Source organism: Delphinapterus leucas, chromosome 11 (assembly GCF_059928025.1).
Source record: "Delphinapterus leucas isolate spDelLeu-1000000601 "Yukka" chromosome 11, BTC_Dleu_Yukka2, whole genome shotgun sequence".
In the NCBI taxonomy this organism is placed as follows: Eukaryota; Metazoa; Chordata; class Mammalia; order Artiodactyla; family Monodontidae; genus Delphinapterus; species Delphinapterus leucas.
Genome location: NC_143139.1, coordinates 66,651,782 through 66,675,340, shown reverse-complemented (window position 1 = coordinate 66,675,340; position 23,559 = coordinate 66,651,782). Strand labels below are relative to the sequence as shown.

Here is a 23,559-nt window from a genome sequence, read left to right as displayed (position 1 = left end):
GCCTTGGCAAGAACACCAGATATCTAGTACCTTCCCTGAGAGGAAAGTAAAAGAAAACTTGGAAGAATGCCAAGAGGAAAGCAAAAAAAGGGCAAAAACAAAAAACTCTTCTATTTCAATCATGTTTTCAATAAGAGAAGAAAAATATTTTAAATAACTATTTAAAATAAGTAGCTTGCTTTCCATAAATATTTAAAATATTTGATTAATAAAAATTAAATTCTATGTTGCCTTCTACACAGCTTTGACATTAGGAGTTAAAAGTTAGATTTTAAGGTATAAATACAAATAGCTAATTTCTGAAACATTATGAAGCTAATTTCTGAAAAATGAAGGTGTTTAACTTATTCAGATTTCTTGTTAGATAACAAGTTTTTACTTCCTTTCTACATCTGTTTCCTTCAAGCTTAAAGAGGTCATCCACACACACTGTAATAACATTTCAGTGGAAGGTAATTAATTTGATAGGCTACAACCATCTGGGCAAATTGCTTAGGCTGTTACATTGCACTGCTGTACTAAAGTCAAAGTCAAGTTAAAGCCAACATCTTACCACAACTCTTCTCCATCCATAATATCAATTTATGAGAAGAGAATTCAGATATTTTATTAAAATGTCTAAGGAAGTTGCGGTGAAGTAAGTAGAAATTTTGTTTGGATCAAATGTGTAATTAAATTGCAGATAAATGTATCCTAAAATTTACTTTTAAATTATGTAAATCATTTTTAAATATCAAAATCAGCTATTTTTAGACTTCAGAATAATACACAAAATTTATCTTTGACTCACAAATTAAATAGAAAAATATCTGTTTGTAATTAAAACAATGAACTTTTAGCAGTTCATTAAATTTATTCGTTGATTTCCTTAATCCAACAAATATTTATTGGGAACTGTGTTAAGCACTAGTATGAAAATGGTGAATAAGGACATAACCCTTGCCCTCATGAAGAGTCCAAAACTGTAGCTGTTACGAGTACAACACAAATAAGGGCTGTACATTTCACTTAGAACTAGTTGAAGTATTCAGGAAAGGTTTCCAAAAGAACTCCTGCTTACTCTAACAATCTGAGAGCTGTGTATGATTAACTAGTTGTATGATCTAGTTGCAGGGTAGACAAAAGTATCTGAAGTAGAGACACAGCAAAGGTAAAATCTCTGTAGCAAAAACACTGCATGAGCCCAGGATGAGGGAGACAGAGAGAAGGAGTAGAGGTAGGCCATGTGAAAAGGTCAGAGGGGTAGAGCCCGCCTGTCGAATAGATTACGTGAAGGAATTTGTCCTTATCTGTTTTGTCAATATCGTTCTGAGGGTTGTGTGGATAACGGTTGTAATGGGAACTGGAAGGGATGCGGGCAGATTAATCCAGGCTTTTAAAAGAGAGTGATGGGGCTGATAATGGAGATGAAGCTTAGTGGACTGACAGGAGGGATATTTAGGTAATATAGATAGGATTACATGATGGATAGGAGAGGGATGGGGTGTGAGATAGAGGTCACAAAGATGACCCCTAGGTTTCTGATTCTGAAACTGAGACAAAGCTGGTAAATAATAGAAAAAGAAAGACCAGATTAAGGGGGGAAGATCATGAGCTCAATACTGAGAACTGTAGAGATTGAGGTACCTTTGAGACATCTGAGCTGCCAAAGATGTGGTCTGTTAGGCTGACTCAAGAGGCCTGAGGTAAGGTAAAACAGTATTTCAAGAAGACAGAAGTAGCCAATTATGTCAATTGTTGAAAATATCCAGTGGATTTAATGACAGAGATCACTGGTAAGTTCAGTAAGGTGTATTTCTATGGCATAATAGGTCTTAAAGCCAGAAGGAGTGGGGGTGGGGGGAATTTGGGGAGTGGAGCGAGGAAATGGATACCCTCAGTCAATAGTCTGGCTCTGAAGGGGAGGGAAAGTGACCATGTCAGCAGAAGGGAATGAGACATATTGAGTGTTTTGAAAAAGAAAACAGAAAGTCAAAACATAAATCACAACTGGGCATAAAAATTAATGCGTAGGGCTTTTTTTCCCTCTTAGTTTAATTGAAAATTAGAAGAGAAAACCTCAAAATTCCATTTCTAGAGTTCTTAGGTAACTTTCCAATTTGGTCATGGCCAAATTTAAACCAGTCCAGAATTCTTTAAACTGTGTCTTTTCCTCCTGGATGCCCTAACAGCGCCTGATTCCTGCTTTTGTTGTGACACTTACCATATGTACTCTAATTACCACTTGTAATCTCTTCTAATTGTAAACCATTTTACGGGAATTGTTTAGTCAACACTTCGCTAAGGGCCAGATGCATAGTAGGCGGTCATAAATGCATGAAAACGTTAAATATCTTGGAAAAGCAAACACTCAAAATGCACTTCATAAACGCATGCTCTCACTGGGAAGTCCTGTTGCCTTAATGAGGGCGTAGGTTTCAGTGGGTAAATGTGAGTACATCATGAGGCCCGACTGATACCCAGAATGTCATCCCTGGCACTGTTGTCAACACCTCCTCTATACAAGGGGAAAAAAAGAAGCCACAATTTTTATCAGCCTTCTGTGGTCCATAAGACGGCACCACAAGTTCGTAGAAAATAGTTTCCAATAGGAAACTTTAGATGGATAAAGTGGTCCACGTGATCACCATTTAGGGAATTAGTGCCATTGGAAAGCCCCTGAATCTTAGCTATTAGCAGCAATGCCAACCATTTTCTTGCGCTGTTTGTGCAAATGGGTGCTTCTTGCTTGTCATGAGAATTTGCTGGATCACTCCAGCCCAAACTGCTTAGCAACAGCCTGGAAAGCGGCTATGCTGATCGGTCCCCACAGAGCTGGCCTTGGCTCACAGAGCTCAGGGCTGACACTCGTGCTGCAGAAGTTTAAACCCCATGGGGATAGTCAGGAAAGCTGCGCTGTGAGAGTGGAAAAGCAGGAGCCCCAGCAACAGCTGCTTTGCAGCTGGGTCACAAAGGAGAGCAAGCAATCCCTCGACACCATAAAAGGTAGCGGATGAGGGGAAGGCAATCTCTGTGCCTCCATTCGTCACTGGCAGGGTGCCACTGGCTCTCAAATCCAAATGCTCTCACAAGAGGATAAAGCCAGATGTAAATAATTCCCTAATTTTATACTTTTTTTTTTTGTAGAAATCTTCAGCAGTAAAGGACATAGAGGGTTATTTAATTTATTTAGACGCAAAATTCTTTGATGATTGAACCAGGGTGCTGAATAAAGCACTGGATTCAGTCACAGAAACCTGAGTTCTAATCTGGTTCTGATACCAAGAAGGTGAACCACCAAAGAAAACCCCTAATTTGGATAGGTTTCATTTTTCTCCTTTGCCAATCAAAGGACCTGGGTTAACTGAACTCTACTGGTTACAATTCTCTGTTTAAAAAATGGAATTCAATTCAGGGAAGTCATCATTGGTTAAAAATTCAGGTTAAAGGAGAGTCAAGCTCTTAATTCATGTTATACTCCTTTGCCTCCATTGCCTTCCAATCCATGACAGAGAAAAGGAATCGGCCTTCCCCCAGATCCAGCCAGCTGACACTGAGATTGGGGATAGTAGCTGAGACCTAAAATCAAGTGTAGTTTAACGTACTAACAAATGAAATTAAATGGAGTTGGAATAAATGATCCATTTATCTTCTTCTGAAAGGACTTTCAAGGTAAAGATGCCTATCAAAGGCAGAATGTCCTAGAAAGGTTCTTACGCCAATTAGACCACATACATATTGAATGCGTATACTGTGCTTCTGGTTTTGGAAGTAATTCTTGGAAGTAATTCTGGTTTGCCTGAAACTATTCTGTCTATGTCCACTGTTCCAGTGGAAAAATAACAGCACCCCCTTCCTGGTTTGAACAAATATTCTATAGTTACCCTAATTCTTGTTTCCCTCTCACAAGTATTCACCTAAATCAGACGAGCCCAACAATGGCTTTATGACGTTGAGATGTCCCAGAAGATGAAACCAGGAGCCTCCATTAGCAGCATCGGTGAGATCTCAGCTTTCTATCCCTGCCCCACTCCTAACAAAGAAGGCATGAACAAAGACATCCTTTCACAGCACAAGACCATGTGATCTTTGTCAAGAGTAATGAAATTTCCATTCATCTCTGCTTCTCCAATACAGATTTTTCTGGGTGTCTGTTGTCCTAGCACACTGCAATTTTACTTTGTCTTTACAGGTTATATGATAAGAACAGAAACATTATAAGAGCAGCTTACTATGTGCCAGGCGCTGTTCCAAGAGCTTTCTCTGTATCGTCACGTTAAATCTTCATATTACACCTGAGATATTATTATTATCCATTTTACAGAATAAGAAACTGAGGGACAGAGGGGTTAAGTACCTTGCCCAAGGCACAGAAGCTTGATTTGGCAGAGCTGGGGTTCAAACAGAGACAATCTGGCTTCACAGTTTGTGGTATTGCATTATCGACTTGGTTCAGAAGTTTATTACCAGGAATCATTACGTTATTTAAAGATGAGCTTTATGGAGTAGGTCCACCCATACATTCATGCACCCACCCACCCATCCCTCATCACGTATTCAGAGGGTATCTACCATATGCCTAGCATTGTGTCAGGCACTGGATAATGAAAGGACTCCTGCTCTTTAGACTGAATAATATGATAACTCTGGAAGTGGGCGTTTACCAATTGCAAGATCATGCTCGAAAGGGCTCTCGTTAGACATCCTACATAAGGAGAAAACAGAGACCAAGGCATCTATTGTGCCTGAGTGAGTTCGGGGAGGTCTCATAAAAGAGGTGGCATACTTCAGCTGGCTCACAGATGGAGGAAAAGTTGGCCAAGCATCAAGACAACAGACTACCTGCTAAGTCCAAGTGCTGGTGACTTACAAGTTCTCTTTACAAGATCCAAATTAAGAATATTGTTTAGAAAGTCAGTCTAATGGAGAAAATGTTCCTTGTTTTAACAACATTAAGAGGCCCTGTAGCTTACAAAGGTTCATTTGATATCAACCAACTCAAAACACATCTATTTGAGAAAATAAGGTTATTTAACAACTCCAGTTACCAAATTTCTACTTTCTGTCAGTCTAATGATTTTTGAGCCACCTTCTGTGAATAATAATTATCTGTGACTTACAAAGAAAGAAAGATCTATTGAAAACAGCATTGTTTAGTATGCAATGCTCATTCACTTTAATTTCTAGAGTGTGAAGTGACCAGAGGTAGTACATATACAATTACAGGAAACTTTAATCTAGGCAAAAATGGGAAAAATACACACACACACACAAACACACACAGCAAATGGTCAGAGGCTGGCACATTACCAGCAGAAAGAGTTTGTATGTATAAATACATATGACAAGCATATCGCCGAACTGGATCTTTCCCAAGTCCTAGCAGGATAGTGTGCGAGTAAGAAGCATACACACTTGGGTTTTGGCATTACCACAGAATAAGATTCTCTCTTTCTCTTTCTTACAGTAAGAGAAAATGCATAATGTCACAAGAAGATGTGGGTCACTAACAGGAAAAAATCGAGTACAGAGGTGACATGGAGATGGAAAATAGAAAGTCTGAGCGTCTTTGCCTCTAGGCAGAAAATTTAATAGTGGTTCAGCTCAGGGGCTAAATTATCACTGACAACATCTCAGACCCTCTTGACCTTGGTAGGAAAAATGTGCCATGAAGGCTGCATAGAACTCATTAGACATCAACTTCCCAAATTGTCTTCGTCACAGTCTGCTGTGTAATTGACACCTGAGTCGACAGGTTTATCTGTGAGATTCAAGAAGGGCTGAAATGACACTCCCAATCACAAGAGCATCTTTAAAAGCCATGCGGAAGTCTATAGGAGGGTGGTGGAACACTCCTTGCATGACTGCTATAAATACAAAGCAGCCTTTGGAAGAAACATATTGACCTATTCAACTTCTAAAAATGGAATACATGTGCACGTTGGGGTATATGGTCCCATGCCATGAAAAACACAAACATGGCACTTTGAAGACTTGGGGGAAAATATAAGCTATTAAATTACTAAATCATTTAAAGTGGTATTAATTTTTAAATAAGCATAGATACGTTATAAAAAGAGAAGCAACAGCACAGAGGAAAGATTGCAGGCTTAGGAATCAGATAGGCCTGAGTTTGATCATCTCCTCAAGAACGATCCCTAAAATAGCCAGGCTACTTGGGCAAATTGTTTAATGTCTCCAGAAATTCAGCACCTTATAGAGAAAAGATGATACCTCCTGATAAGGTTTATAACTGAGACAGTACATGTCAAGCTTTTACAACAGCGCATGGTATATAATAAGTGCTCAACAAATGTAAACTGTCATGATGACTGTGCAATAGGAACAGCAGTAGCTCTCATGCAATATCTTAAAAGGATTAAACAAAGTAAAATACATTTTTAAAAGCACAGCACAGCAACACATTGTTGGCACTCGAAGAAAAAGTTCTCCTCCTAACTAGACCTCTTATACCTAAATCCATTTACTCAAAGGTGGCTCATGGAAGTAGATGACTATTTTTCATGTATTTTAAGCAGCATTCTTGTAACACACCCACATTAAGAATTTTGTGATCCCAAATACTTTGCTAACAACCAAATTATCTCTTGTTCTTGAATGTCTTAGAATATCACAGGCAAAAACTGCCTTTGAGTTCAGAGAATTCGAAGAAAAGAGAAAACAGGGAAAATACTCGAAACTGAAGTTACAGTGAAAAGTACTTACGACCACTTCTGATCAAACTGGAAAACCCATATAAATACTGGCGACAGTTTAAGAATATATTTCCCCTTATTCAGAAATATGTACTTTCCAAAAGGTCCATTTTCACTTTGAAATCTTGACATGATTTGGCAAGCTCATGTTAACTAGTGAGTGTGGCTTAAGCTGTTACCAATCTTAGAACAATAAGAAAGTAGAAGAATTATAGCTGACTCTTCACTATTGCAATATTCAGATACCTGGTATTTCCCGGAAGCAAAACTTGAGTTAATCAAAATATCATTTTATTCAGACTGTCCTTCTTCACACTTCTTTTTCAAAGTAAATGCCAAAGATTATCATATTAATATTTTTTATTTTGTTTCTAAAAACATAATAATGAAATAAGAAGTACTGGATAGGCAATGGAGGGAAAATAAAAGGAAGTACAGACAACACCCAGAGAAGACATTATTTTCAGCAAATAGCTTTTGTACTGAAGGATAAGCAAGAAACAGAGTAGAAAAGACAGTTTTTGGTGTTGCTGGACTTACTAGATTAATGATCAAATGAAGTTAGAAAAGCCTAAGTTAAGTGCCTAAACAAGGGTCACTTAAATCATACTACCTTTAAGAAAGATTTTATACAACAGGAAATATTCAGTCTTTCTGGGATAGTGACTGTTTTAGATTTGGGCGGCTTACAAGAATAATAGTAATCCATTCATTTCACAAATATTTGGATATCTGAGATGTCATTATGAAAAGAAAAATTCCTCAGAGTTTCAAATAAAGATTTCTTAAATGTCTTTTAGTACAGTAGCTATTTTACTATTTGTTCCAAATTGAATAAGTGAGATTGTGTTAATACTTTCTAACATCACAAGTGAAGTTCAACAAAACTACAGCAAAACCATGAAAAGAAAAGCTTCCTTCTTTTATAGTCATCATCAGTGTAAATTCAACCTAATCAGTTCTCAGTGAAAATATTTCATATTGCTCTCCAGCCCAATCAAATTCACGTATCAAGCTGACTCTTCAACTAAAATTATAGATATTACGATAGTCTATATAAAATATATTATTATTCCTGGCTGCCATACATGATACTCAATAGTTAAAAAAAACCAAAACCCAAAGGATTATCTGTATTTTATTGTACCTGTCAGAAGAGCACATATTCATTATCATCACTATCACTGTTCATGAAATTCTACAAAGTCCCCTGAAATGAATGATTTATACTATGCACTCTACTGAGATTACATTCCAAGGCTATCAGAGCAAAACAGATAGCCAGAAGATCATGCTACACTATGTCACCAAACAGAAAAAAATAAAGGAATATATTCAATTTTGTGTTTTTTCATTTCTATCTTTCAACAGTAATCAGGATTTCTATATTCGTAGGATTACCATATCATTTTTACTGAGACAAAAAAAAGAAAGAAATTTCACTCCCCAAAATGTTGTTATCCAATTATTTGACCCTTTAAATTCACTCTTTAATCCCTTTTTAATGCTGAGGACTTTGACATTTTTAACCAACAGAACAAAAAATAAGTTCTTATATTTTTTATTTACTTGAAGCTACTTAAAACATCACTTTTTTTCTCCTTCCTAATTACCTGTATAACCCCCTTGCCATTTATTCCTTCAAACTTTTATTGTTCCTTTCTCTCACCATCTCCTTCCACCATGCAACACTGAAATAATGTGTCCAACAAATAGTTATTGCTGTACGAGACCCTCCCTTGGCATCTGAAAAAAATGAGTAAGACCGAGCTGCTCTCAGTCTAGTGGGGAAGACAGACATGAACATGACTAACAGTAACAGAAGATGATGGAGCCACTTTCATGAGAGCACAGATAACAGAAGAATCAAGTCAGTGGGGAAGGGTAGTGATGTATCAGTGCTATGCCCTGACAGAAAACTTTTATGTGAACTGGGCCAATCTCTGCTTCAGAGTCATTTCATCTACATTCATCCAATAAATATTTAATGAATAACTATGTGCCAAGCACCAAGCTAGTAATAGTAATGAAGAGACAGGGTCTCTACTCTCACTGCCTACAGAAAGCAACCAATAGTAATACATTAGTATTCAGCTATCACAGATATTCACGTGCAATAAGAACCCTGGAAGAGAAGCATGAAGGCTGCTTGGAAGAATCAGTCACTGTTTTATGGAACGTAGTGTTAAAGATGAAACTGGATGGATGGATAGGGCTTTGCCAAGTGGAGATAAAGGAAAAAGATATTCTAGGCCAAGGCAGCAAGCGGCATGCTTGGAAAAGACAAAGAATGAATAGATTCTTTCTTAACATACTTAGGGAGCCATTAGAAGTTTAATATTGTGGGGGGATAATGGCTGATGAGGTTTAATGAGAAAGGCTGTGGCCAAATAATAAACAATGTTCCATGTCACACAAAGACATAAAGATTTTACTGAATAAGAATCATGATATTGTTCTTACTGTTAATTGCTAACAATTATTGAGTCCTTACAACATACATACCTGGCAGTATTCTAAATGCTTTTATGATACATTTAGACTCACTTAACTTCTGGACCCTCTCAAGAAGGAAATACTTTTGCCCTCATTATACAAACAGGCAGAATAAGATAGAGAGAAGTTAAATAACATAACCAAGATCACTGAGCTAATGAGTGGTTCAACATGCGAGGCAATCTGGAGCCAGTGTTCATATATTACGGATGCATCCCCTCTAAGGTGATGGAGTGCTAATGGAGAAGGGAGGCAAGCTATGTGATCAAATATATTTTTCTAAACATCTGTTTCTATACCTTTGAAATACTAAGAAAATAACTACTGAGCATTTACTACATACATTATTCTTCGAGCCACAGGAAAACAAAAATACACAACACGTCCCATGAATACCTGCAATTCCCAGTATATTCAGACATAGATTGAGATAAAGAAACAGAAATAGAGAGACAGTCACAGTCAAGATCTGCTTATCTGATGCAGCAACCAATGGAGCCATGAACAGGTAGGCATACTTTAAGTGGTACTTTTGATGACTTGCTGGAGGCAGACTGTGGACTAGCTTGAGTGAGAAATTCCTGAAGGCCAGTCTTGAGGGTGCAGGGGGGTGGGGGAGTCCCACTCTTTCATGGTCTTTATTTCCAAGAACCCGACCAGGTTCTCATAGTGGAGAACCAAAAAAGATCCCCTCCTGGTGAGGGCAAGGGAAGAAGAGTAATCCTTGTGAAATATATCCAGAGCCTTCTCAATAACAAAGGCCTGACTCTCCAAGGTAAAAGACTTTACTAGAGCCTTTTAAAGAGCTGTGGCAAAAAGGCACTCTCTGACTTCACCCTCCTCTAGCCTTCTTGTCTCATCTAAGGTGGTGAGGGGGGTTAGCTCTACAAGCAGAAAAACGTGTGAAGGTCATGGGACAGAGACACAGGCTGAATCAAAGACTGAGATTTAACTGAACGGTTATAGAACATTCCCCCTCCACCATACCTAACACCCCCACGACAGGGCTCCAGTATGATAATACTGAAGTATACCTGAAACAGCTTCAAGACACACAGTCTCTCTGAGAAAGAGTATTAAGGAAAGCCTAACACCAAGATGGAGATAAAAACAAGGACACTAGAGAAATTTGAATCTGCTAGCACCAATAGCTACAACAAACACTAAACAATGCTGAAATCCCAGCCAGATTAACATAAATCTTCATATTAGAGGCCTAATAATTTGAATTCCTATTACAAATTCAACATATCCAACATTCAACAAAAAAATTACAAGGCATGACCAAAGGAAAGAAAAACATAGTCCGAAAAGACAAAGCTAGCATGGGAATCATAATAAGATGTTGGAATATGAAACAGATGTTGGAATTGTCTGACAGGGAACTGAAAATACCTATGATTAATATGCTAAGGACTCTAATAGAAAAAGTAGACAACATTCAAGAACAGATGTGTAGGGCTTCCCTGGTGGCACAGTGGTTGAGAGTCCGCCTGCCAATGCAGCGGACACGGGTTCGTGCCCCGGTCCGGAAAGATCCCACATGCCGCGGAGCGGCTAGGCCCATGAGCCATGGCCGCTGAGCCTGCGCGTCCAGAGCCTGTGCTCCGCAACACGAGAGGCCACAACAGTGAGAGACCCGCGTACCGCAAAAAAAAAAAAAAAATAGAACAGATGTGTAATGTAAGCAGAGAGAAATTCTAAGAAAGAATTAAAAGGAAATGCTAGAAATCATAATAGACATGAAGAATGCATTTGATGGGATCAACAGAAGACTCAGCATGACCAAGGCAAGAATCAATGAGTTTGAAGATAGGTCAATATAAACTTCCCAAACTGAAATGTAATAAGAAAAATGAATGAAACGTACAGAACATCCCAGAACTATAGTAAAATTTCAAAACATGTAACACATGAGTAACTAGAATATCAGAAGGGGAAGAAAGACAAGAGGGCAGAAGAAATATTTAAAGTAATAATGGTGGAGAACTTTCCAAAATTAATGAAAGACGCCAAACCATAGATTCAGAAAACTCAGAGGACACTAAGCCAGATAAATTCCAAAAATAATAAGCCTAGGCAGAGTATGTAAAAACTGTAGAAAACTAAAGGCAAAGAGAAAATCTTAAAGTCAGAGGGGAAAAAAAAAAAAACACCTTACCAATGGAGCAACAAGATTAAGAATTTCATTGGACTTCTAATCAGAAACCATCAAGCAAGAAGACAGTAGAGTAAAACACTGAAACTGTTGAGAGAAGAAAGAAGCTACAAAACTAGAATTTTATATCCAGCAAAATTTTCCTTAGAAAGTGAAGTAGAAATAAAGACTTTTTGGACAAATAAAAACTGAGGGAATTCACATGATCATCTCAATTGATGCAGGAAAAGCATTTGACAAAATTCAATAACCTTTCATGATAAAAAACACTCAAGAAACTAGTAATAGAAGGAAATTATGTCAACATAATAAAGGCCATATGTGAAAAACCTATAGCTAACATCATATTCAACAGTGAAAACCTGAAAACTTGTTCGATGGGTAATGAGTTTCAGTCTTACAAGATGAAAAGTTGTTTTGCAAGATCTGTTGCAAAACAATGTGCACATAGTTAACACTACTGTATTATATACTTAGAAATGGTTGTGATAGAAATTTTTGTTTTCTTTTTTTACTACAATAAAAAAAATAAGGTGGAAAAAAAACAGAGAAGGAAGAAGCCTTTGGTAACAAATAGAAAACAGTTACAAACCTGGTTGATATTAATTCAAATATATCAATTATCACTCTAAATATGAATGGTCTAAATGTACCAATTAAAAAATAGAGATTGTCATAGTGAATAATGATAATAATAAAGGGCCCAACTATATGCTGTCTACAATAAATCTACTTTAAATATAACGACGCTGATAGGTAAAGCAAAGGGACAGATATAGATAAACCAGGCTAACACTAATCAAAAGAAAGCTAGAGTATTAATTTCAGACAAAGAAGACTTCTGAGCTAGCAAAATTATTACAGTTTCTCCCACACTATTTGCTTACTTAATTTTTTCTAAGGAACACCTAGACGTGCTAATGTCTATGGAATACACTCGGGGAATGTATTTTGTACCTTCTGGGAATACTGCTTTGATAGAAACTATCAAAGCAATATTGGCAGTGGTAAAAATCTTCTTGGTACCCTTAAACTTCACCGTATTTGAAATTCCCCATCTTATAATCAAGTCAAAGCAATCCTTGTCATGTAGCATTACTATTTGAATCAGCTTTGTTATAATTAAAAGGTATCAAATTTAATAAGTGCCATGTATACACAGTTATTTATATAAATAGGTTGAGAACTGTTGAAGTGGTGAGGGGGAGAGGATGGAGGACCCCTCTTCCATACAAGTGGAAACAGAGTGGAGAAGATAATTACCACTTGTGGCAAATGCGCATCCTGGGTGGAAAGAGAAAAATAGACACCTTCAGGAAAACTACCTTTAGCCAAAGCAATAGATTTCAACTTAATCCTTTACCTCTACTGAGGTAATCTCTTTGAGATATGCAAAGATACCTTAAAATAAAATACTCCTGATCAGTAATTTTCTGCTGAAAGTGAGTAAATTTCTGATTCAAGCAGATGGAAATTCTGTTCTTTTTCTAGCTAGTGTTGTTTCATCCCCCCAAATGAGAAACAGAACAAACTTTACAGTGGATAATATCTTTCAGTTCCATTGCTCAGGGACAAAAATTTCCCAGACTGACCATGACATCTACCAATTACATTACCTATTTTTCCATTATATGGCATTATAATACATGGCATTATTTAATGGCCAGTGCCCATCTTAAACCCAGTGCCACATGGTTAATGTCAAAGGGACCAAAGGGTCATATTAAGTGTCAATCCTCCTGCATGTTACCATCTTCCACCTAAAGTATTGTTACGACAATGCACACTGAATTACAGTGTCAGCTCAAGAACGTACGCCATCCTGTCACTTTTGACAAAGAGCCTCAATTACACCTCAGAAATAAGAGTCCTGCAATTTTAAGTCTTTTAAAGGAATTATGCTTTCCACTGTGAGAAGAAATAAATACATTTATTAAATAAATTTGTAGGCCGGTATGTGCTCAGGTGCTCTGGCTTCAACTCACTATCTACCAGTTAAAAGTTAACCAGGTAAAGGTCAGCAGTCACTTCACTCAGGCATCTGACCTTGTGCTCCCCTTCAGTTTGGAATATCATGTTTCCTTCAAGACTTAAAATACAAGAGAAACTATACACCATAAAAGGTACACCATGTAAACTGTATTTAAATTAAAAATTCAACTTTCAACTTCACTATTACTATTTTCTTGTTATTTCACATATATAGATACCTAAATCCTTTTTTGAATTACCCATGTTAAAATTCTTCTTTAATTTAATGATATACATAGAAGTCGTCTTTTCACTTCAGGACTGCATTATAAGGAAATCCAAAAACTGAATAAAGATTTTCTTTAAGAATCAATTTTTACACATTTTGAAGTTAGGCGTTTATGCACACAAGGCACCATATATCCATATTTGATCGTAATTAACAAAAGGTTAAAGAGAAATTTAAGTACAGCTTTCAGAAAAACCGAGTATAATGCAAGACGCTTTGGACACAGGTCTGAACCTCTGTGAACCACAGTTTCCTCATCTCTAGAGTAGGTACCTAGATCGTGGGATTATGTGAGAAATATTAGAATAGCATATTCACAATGTCTAGTTTACTGCATGATAAAGAGTACGAGCTAACTACAGGAAGTACTGTGATTAACCTGATCACAGAAGCGGCAGGGTCAGGGGCCACCCTGTAGGTAATATTTAATTCTTTTTAGGTAGGAAAGCAAGAGATGAGGATTGATGTCAAGGGAGATAGGAAATGAATGAGAAATTCAGATGGTCCTAGAAGCTCAGGTCTTGGGGAAAAAAAAAAGTTGAACTCAGAATTAACTATTGTTTGGAAGAAGTATAATTTTAATAAAAAACTAAGGATAAAATCTACAAGTCTGCAGATGTCGTGCTTCAGGCTGCTGAGGCTCAAGCGGCCTCATATGCAATGTAGATGAATATAAGGGGGAATGACCAAAATGTCATGGGTTTGTAAACATGTTCATGGATGGGCTGATAAACCTATTTACGAGGCTGCAAAAATGAAAACTTTCACATCTTAGGACAGACGTGACTTCCTTTATATATATGCCTCTGTGTGTGTGTGTATATCTGTGTGTATGAATATATGTATACACAACCAGAGGCTACAGGAAAAAACAGGCAACTTTTTTTTGTGAAGTGTTGATCCAACCCCTTGGGAGGAAAGATACTTGCTTTTGAAAACGTATGCGGTCAGTACCACTTTTTTCAAAGGTAAACAGGGGCTTAGACAAGGATGCTGTTTTAACAAGGAAAGATACTCAAAATTTCTTCTATTAAACAATGATCGAACTAGGAAAATATAAAACATAAATTACAAACAGAGTTTAGCTCACATTAAAATGTGTTCATGCTTGATTACATGACAGGAGAGTCAACATGATGTAGCAGAAAGGATAACAAGCTGGAAATCGTGATGCCAAGTCATTTCGTGTATCAATGGGCTCATGTAACAAATTAAAGGACTGCAAAGTGGGAGAAAAATACCTACTAAGTGGTGTGGAATCCCATGCCTCTAATAAAAATTAAAAAGGAAATAAGATTAAGGTACCTACATAATTGTCCTTTCTGAAACAAAAACTATTTCCACCAGTCTTAAGCATGGTAGCCCACCACTGAAGCAACTATAGATAGTTGTTATAATTTCCCCTAAAGAGAATACACTGAGGTCTTCTTGAGACCAAAGAAACGCCCTGCTGGTCTTTGTATCACTACTGTTTATTACAGAACATGACACAACCTTCAGGTTCAGAAAATGTATATTGAATTCAGGTTTTTATAAAGGATTGCTTTTTTAGAGTCCTGCAAGAAAGCCAAGCTATATTTAAGGGCATACGGCTTCTCCATCTGCATCCCTCTAATAACATGGGATAGCAGAGTCCTGAGCCTGCTGAGCTATTTATTTATTTATTTATTTTTGCTGGGCTATTTCAATTACACTAAATGTTAACTACAGACCAAATACAGAAACCAAACAAAATAACAATGAAGTTTAAGTTAGTTTCAAAGCAGCAGCATCCTATTTACCCCTAAGTAAAAAGCTAACATTTCTTTTCACAGCATCATGATATGTAGATATAAAGCAAGTAGAATTATTCCACATGACCTTCAATGCCTGAGAATTTGAGTATTTTGATTTTATTATTTCTGAGACTATTATTATTATGAGAATATTATTTCTGAGCATAATGTTACTTCCGGCAAAAGAAAATATCTGTAACAATGACTTTTAGTAACTAACATAAAAAAACAGAATAAAACTCTGGAATACTTTGGAGATACTTGGATTCCTAGGTCACTCAGTGGCAACAAATAGTGTAATTACAAGATCGATTCTATAAAGATACCTCAATTAAAAAAAAAAAGATTGATTCTGTGTATCAAAATGCATAAAAAGAACTATCAGATTCATTATGCTTCAGAGTAAAAATAGTACAATGATAACATCCAGAATGCTAAATCATAAAGTTTAGATGAGGCAATTTCATATAAAATGTTTAGCTGAGCACTATATTAAATTAAATTTTCTTCTATATGTTATCCAATATTTCAGTAGCATGATATATGTGATATATGCCTTCTTTTTTCACGGAATAAATTTGCAACTTCAATGGTATATATCCGTAATAATCATTCAGTGAGAGTCACAGGAAAATTTTTTGTTCCGTGCTCCCTCCAATCTAAACATGACTGTGCAGTGATTATAATAAAACAAAGGAACCTAAATGTTAGTCAACGTGCAAAATGGGAAGAACTTTGCTTCAAAGAGGAGCAAATGGAAAAATAATCTCAGCTGTAAATAGTAATGATTATGACAAAAGGCCCAAGGAAACACACAGCGCTGTGCTCCAGATAGACTACACTGACACCATTTTAGCCTGGGGTATGGAACTTTTCCATGGAACTTCAAGTACTTTCACAACTGGAGTTTTATGTAGCCCAATTAACTTTGGCTAGACACAGAAATCTGGCTCAGTATTTCCATACAGTAGCCAAAATAAAGGTTTGCTGTATCAAGAATTACTGTCAGAGTCTCCCATATCCTTCCTTCTCTTTTACTAACCTAAATCTGGAAAATACGCTAACAGCCAAGTTGCTTTTATTACAATTTAAGTCAATATTAATTTTACTGGCTCACAAAAACTGTAAAATATTTGGCTGAAATAAATTGAACAAAGACAAAAGGAAGGAGGACCAAAAAAAAAAAAATCAAAGTAAGGATGTACACACAACTAGAGAACACACACGGGTTTAGAAACAACTATAAAACCATCTGAAACACCATAATAATGGAAATGTTATTCCTTCTTTTCTCTCTTAATGCATGCCCGATTTTAAATTCATGGCATTAGCCTTAGGTAACAAAGTTCAAACAAGGAATAAATCAATTTTAAAGACAGCTTGTGTTTAGTATTTTAATTGGATATGACATTGGTATGAAAGTTCCATATATTCTAAAGAGATGTCACCCAGGCCCAACTATATGTAACCATGGAGGTTAACAGTGACCCTAAAGCAGAACTAACTATTCTCTAGGGTACCCTGGAACATTTGCGTTTGAGCTGTAATGTAGGACCCCAAAGTGCCAATAGACAAAAGTTAATGTTAAAAGTTTTGCCAATAGCCAAAACTCTTAGTTAATGACCTATAACGCCTAATAATAAAAATGTGTTTACCCATTCAAACTAAACTAGCATTTAGAGGTAATGTCCAAAAATAAGTTATAAAAAATGGGGATGGGACTTCCCTGGTGGCACAGTGGTTAAGAATCTGCCTGCCAATACAGGGGACACAGGGTCAATCCCTGGCCTGGGAAGATCCCACATGCTGCAGAGCAACTAAGCCCGTGCGCCACAACTACCGAGCCTGCACACCACAACTACTGAAGCCCACGTGCCTAGAGCCCGTGCTCTGCAACAAGAGAAGCCACCGCAATGAGAAGCCCATGCACGGCAGTGAGAAGCCCACGCACTGCAATGAAGAGTAGCCCCAGCTCACCACAACTAGAGAAAGCCTGCGTGCAGCAACAAAGACCCAACGCAGCCAAAAAATAAAAAATAAATTTAGTTAAAGAAAAATGGGGAGGCAGGAGCACTAACTTCCTTCTAGAATCTCTGATCAATTATAAAAGGGGGGAAAAAGCTCCACACAAAATTATTTAATATAGAATGAAAATTAATGATGCTAATTCAGAAATCCTTGAGGATGTATCCAATTCTACTATTTAGTAGCTTATTTCTTGGGGACATTCCTTACATCTTTGAAGTTCAGTTTCCTCATTTATAAAAAGAGGACAGTACTCGTTGTAAAGCTTCATGAAATAACATATATCAATCACAGGCACTCAAAAGATGTACAGTCCTCTTGTGACCACCTCCCCTTCCAGGGTCTTAGAAGATTACACTGTATCCACTCTACAATCATGCCACTCTCATTCATTTATTCAGTATATATCATTGGGAATTAGAGTGATGCCTAGCATGGATTAACAAATCTCAATACATGTGTTGACAAAATGAAGGGACTAATGAGGACATGAGAATCAGGCTAGGGAAACAGAAATATTCAAAAGTCAGGCACCCTGTATACCTTTCACTTATACAGTACTATATGTCAATTATATCTAAATAAAACTGGGGGGGAAAAATGACCTATGCCCAGCCCTTATGTAACTTAACAAGGGAAATGCAAAAGGAGGGTACAGGGATAGTTATCAAGATACTGAAAGCCATATACTAAAGATATAAAAAGAAAAGTTAAGACTTAGTCCCTGTCCCATGTCCAGGGTCAAAAGACATAGATTTATGTCTGCCATTCAATCTAAAATCTGCTATTATAGAGATACTGAAACCAGTGCCGTGGAAGCACAGAGAAAGGAAAAAAATAATTGCTTGAAAGACTCAGGCAAGACTTCACAGAGGAAATAAAATTTGAACAGGTAGAGAGAGGAAAGGGACATTTTTGCCAAAGAAATAAAAAAGGATTTGATCTATGGAATTTGTCAGAGCATTCTGGGAAATTCCAAATCTTTTTGAAGTTTTCTAAATACTATAAATACTACAAATTCTTAAAGAAAATTTCGTACAAAAATGCTTTGAGTGAATCATTCCACTGGCTATAATAAAAGCACCAATAATCAATTTTTTGTCTAATTTGTCTCAGAAAAATATAATTCTTTATATGAAGTCCTACTCTATAGTCTAAGTCTAATTTTGTTGCACGTCAGTTTTACATATTTTGCCTTTGGTCAGTTTTGATGGAACAGTAAAAACACAATTCCATTTCTATTCTTCTTCCCTTGAGAGTAATAGCCAATTCCATTTCATAATATTTTATATTTAAAGCGTTCAGAAGTCAAATGTGTGGCGTTTTCTACCTTGCCAATTCCATGTTAAGTCAATGGCATATTATCAGGCCAAGAAACCCAAAATTAGACAAAAGCAATCCACTGGGATCAGAAATTTGCCAAATCTCATAATTCAAAAAGAGACTGTTAAGGATGGTTGTGGAGTTTTTGGCACTTTGAGTTTAAGCCATTCCATAATAGGATTTGTATTTCATCTAATCAGCAAGTCGGAAACTATGAAAGTTCTCTTGATTGGGGGGGGGAGGGATTAAAATTTGATTGTAATACATGTCTTTCCTTCCCTTCCTTCCACATGTTTCAGTAAATTAAAACTGTTAAATCTTGTTTTTAAAAATACCTTCTGAAAAATAAAGCAGCCTGGAAAACCTTATTTTTGGTACAGGAAACTTAAATAATTCAGGCGTGTAAAGAAGAAGGAAAAAAAATTTTAAAAGACACGTAGTTTCTATATCCAAACTAGTGTCACAATCTAGGTATATTCAAAATTAAGTACATTTAAGCATTCGGTTTTTTTTTTTTTTTCTAAATGATTTTTTTGGCAGGGAGGTAAATCAGGCATTTGAAACTTTTAGATTCTTTGAAGGTGGCCATTTCTCAATCTAATTAAAAATGTTTCCATTTGAATTCTGTAAGGTCATCTCAAATACAGTAGTTGAGGCCCAAGTTATATATGAATTCCATTTTTATATGGAGCTGTGTGAATTATCAGTCTATCAGAATAGGAAATGGAACAGGTTTTCATAAGATAAAATAATTTTTTTCTAACTGATTAAACTAGACATATTATGATCCTATAGATAGCCAAAACGGCAACTTATACCCTCCAATTCTAAGTAATGTTCTTTCCCTTACTCTGTTCTTTCTTTTTTGGAGCCCCCATATTAATTTATTTCATAATTTCTTCTTTCATATATTTTTTCTTCATCTTTATGTTTAGGTATGAAAACATTTACTCACCTTTATTTTCTTATACTTCAAATGAAAATTGTTTTGCCATCATTTTTTTTTAACTTCTAAAAGCTCTTTCTTGTTTTTTCATTATTTATTTTTTATGGCATCCTGCACTTCACAAAATGCTATATTACCATCTCTAAGGATTTTTTTTCTTTTGTTTCCTTCAGTTTCCTTTTGCTAATCATTTGTTTCAGTTCCAATCTTTTACATTTGAGGCTTTCCTAATATGACTGATGGTCCTTGGTTGCCCATTGTTATTTAAAAGTAATAAAAGCTGAATGAACTCCTTAGGCATAAGTATGCTTTCTAGACTGGAGTCACTTTTGTTTGTCTGGTTTGGGAGCTACTCATTTTCAGGGACCTCCAAAGGTAGGTATATGGAAATCTTTTCCCTACAGTGATTCAGTTTCTCCAGATAAAAATGCAACCATTTCTTGGGAGGGGAGGTGTGTGTATATGCGTTGCTGAGGGGTAATGAACTTTGTGTAGCTTGTGTTCTGTGGGTGGCAGGGGAGCGGTACTGACAATCTGAGTATCCCACTGGAAAACATTCAGTCAATCCTCTTTTCAGTCCCCTCTGCATTCCACCTTTGACTGGGCAAGCTGTTCCTGAGTCATGGAGCTCTCTCACCCAACTGCTCCACCACTGTGAGCATCCCTTCCCCACTTGGAGGTGAGTGCCTGCTGGCTAGCACTGTGCACATGGGGAGAAACTTGACTGCCACATATGTAAGTTAGAACTGATTACCCTATTTTATACTCCTTAACTCACTCTCTTCTGTGCCAGCTGCCGCCACATCTTGAGTCTCTCCAGCTTTCTTCTCATTGTTATCCCGTTCCAAACTCCCTTTAGATGATGGTTTACTCTGTTCTGACGAATCAGTTGTAATGCCTCTTTCTACTTTCTGACTTCCAAAAATCAGCTTAAATTTCATCTCCCCTCCCATTCTGATTGTTCCTGTGAGGTTATTCCTTCTCAATGGTTTTATTGAGTAGAAGTTTATTCTGATTTACCCACATAATCACCATTTCTTTGTTCACCAGTCTTTTTGCTCCCCACTTAGTAACTCCTTCTAGATTTAACTGTGTTCTTTCAGAGGACACCTTCAGTAACGTCTTCAGCTAGAGATTTTAGTGGACTGACTTTAATTTCTTGGCCTAGGAATTCCCTGATCATTCAAGCAAAGTAAATTCGAAAACCCAAAGCCTGGTAAAGGGAGGATGATAGTGAGAAATTCTCTGCAAAGATTTCAGATTCCATGCTGAGACAGGCAAACTTTCATGCTGCCCTCTTGTATCAGTATGTGAACTTTTTCTACATTATCCTTTCACTGAGGATATGAACTTTCCTGCTTTATTTAGGCATCTAATTCCTGGCTTTCTGTTGGTCCAAGGTTTTGTCTCTTATTCGAACAAGAAGGAAAACAAACAGTAAGCTCCTTCCCATGGGTTGTTGCAACTGGTAAACTATCCCAAATCAGCTGTAGGAACAGCCTACTGTTTACTGTTCCGGTGTTTAGTTATTGCTTCATTTCCACCCCTGGGAAATTCTCTTTCTACACCTTGAGCTCAGCCATGCATTAAGAGCATATCTGTTGTAGTTCATTAGGCATATCTAGATTATTTTTTAGTGGGATGTTTTCTGGTTACTTAGTCTGCCTATATAATCTCTTTAGTAACATTTTAGTGGTATCTTAGAATGGATACATAATACTTTTAAGTGTTTAGCTTATCATCTTCTGTGGGAAATAAAAATGTTATTATTTTAAAATAATTATAAGACACGCTTCTACGAATTCACTTAGCAATCACTTTCCTGACCATTTGCTCTACGTTTTGCTAGTGTTCATTTATTTTTAGTAATATTGGAGACAGATTAAGGGATATAACTAAAATAACACAGATAAGAGATTCATATTAGGATTGAGGCTAGTTGTACCATTTATTAGCTGGGTGAAAAGTTACTTAAATATTTTGAACAATTCCTGATTGTATAAAATAAAAACATTAACATTGCTTTGAGGCACATAAAATTACAGTTTTTGTAAGTCACAAAGGTAGAATATCAACAATTTCTTATGCTTCGAATAATATCACTTTCACAGAAATGTGGCCAAGAGAGCTTGTCACATATGGGTGGCCAAATGATGGCTCCACTTCTCTTACAGAATGATTTCCAATTAGTAGGAATTCTAGGTGACAGTGATGGACACACAACACGCAGTTATCTTATATAATGCTGGCTTTTTGGAAAGAATCAGACTTAATTCCACATTATAGCCAATCTGGGGTTAACACTGGCTTGGAGAACATAGTCGTTAAAGAAATATTGTTATTTTGACAAGTTCATTATATAATCACATATTTGGAGTTCTCCATTTATACATTTCAATTAAGTTACATCAAGGATACATATCATATTTTATCTATGGCAAACCCCATAGCCAAAGGAATGCATTTTTCTATATTTTTCTGTACAGAGTTCTAACTTAGTATTATCATCATTAAATCCTAACAATCTGGGTTAACTGGCCAGGAACCACTACCTCAAACCCTATCTGCCTCAGTCTGCACAGGCAGAACCAGTTTCTAAAGGGTGAGAAAGGGAGCTACTCACTGTTAGAGCAAGCAGTTTCCCATAGGTGAGATGAGCAGGGATGTGGTCGGTCTTGGATCTCAGTGATTCCATATACCAATGCTCTGCTTCAGGGAGCTTGCTTAGTCGCATGTATGCTTCACCTGGCAAGAGAATCACGAAAATCAGTATGAGGATACAGCTTTCCAAGAACATTTGCAACAGATCACATCATCCTGTTTATATTCCACACATTTTCAGATTCTGTGGCAAGTACTCTCATCCGTTACCTCATTTGATTCCCCAAAAGTCACCATCATGTCTATTTCACAGATGAGAAAACTTGTGTTTGGAGAAATTAAGTGAAATGCCTAAAAGTCAAAAATGTAGTACATGATAAAGGTTTGACTTTTTTTTTTGATTTTTTTTTTTTAACTTAGAAACATCTAACTCCCAAGAATATGTGCTTTGTCATCATTTCTTTTTTTATTTTTAAGGTTGGGTCTTTCTTATGTACAATCATTTGTTCTTTTTTATTCACATTCATTCATTCCTTCAGACACTCAAGTATTTACAGAATAACTACTAATTGGAGAGTATTATGCAGGACCTAGACAACAGAAGTTCAAGGTCCTACCCTCTAAGGTTGACAACCTTGTTGAGAAAAGTAAGATTAAATGAAGGAGTTAAAAATATTTGGGTTTAAGCATTGGTGCTAGATTTTAGTTTTTTTCAGAAATTATTTGCATTTTGTATTTTAATGAGTAAATAAAATTAACCAGTTTCCTTTGGAAAATCCAGTGAATATATGACAGTTATTTAGCACGCCCATCACCATGTGCAAAGCTAGTCTAAGGCCTTTCAGCCATCAGCTGTTACTTTCAAATTACACAAACTTTGCCCACCAAACAGCATTTCACTAACAGCCAAGCAAGAGAAAAAAATTGGAAATAAAGCCAAAAGTGTATCAGTTGCCCGCTTATTATCATCCCCCTCTCCCTTCTATGCTCATAGTATGGAAGAATATTCACCTGATGGTAAAAGTATATTTTAAGATGATTTGTGTATTTAAGTTAAATATTATAGTTATAATAAACACTGCAAATGTTGAAGCTACTTAATTTCTGAGACCAGGCAACAGACTGGTGACCTGCATTATTTTTCAAGCAGATTTTTATAGCTTAACTAATCATAATTATGATGGCTTTTTCCATTTAGAGGAATAATCAGAGGCTTTTCCTAAATGTGTTACCCACACTGGTTGTACATCTTTGCTTCAAAGGAAGAGCTAGCTTCCTTT

At 36.6% G+C, this 23,559-nt stretch overlaps 1 protein-coding gene across 2 annotated transcripts in view; it reads right to left on the bottom strand.

The window, feature by feature from the left end:
* TMTC2 (transmembrane O-mannosyltransferase targeting cadherins 2) overlaps positions 1-23,559 on the bottom strand; it is a 398,246-nt gene that overhangs the window by 95,295 nt on the left and 279,392 nt on the right. For both annotated transcript variants that reach the window (XM_022552427.3, XM_089921080.1), the window contains one exon: positions 22,302-22,423. In XM_022552427.3, the coding sequence (XP_022408135.1) occupies positions 22,302-22,423 (122 nt within the window). The remainder of the gene's footprint in view (positions 1-22,301; positions 22,424-23,559) is intronic.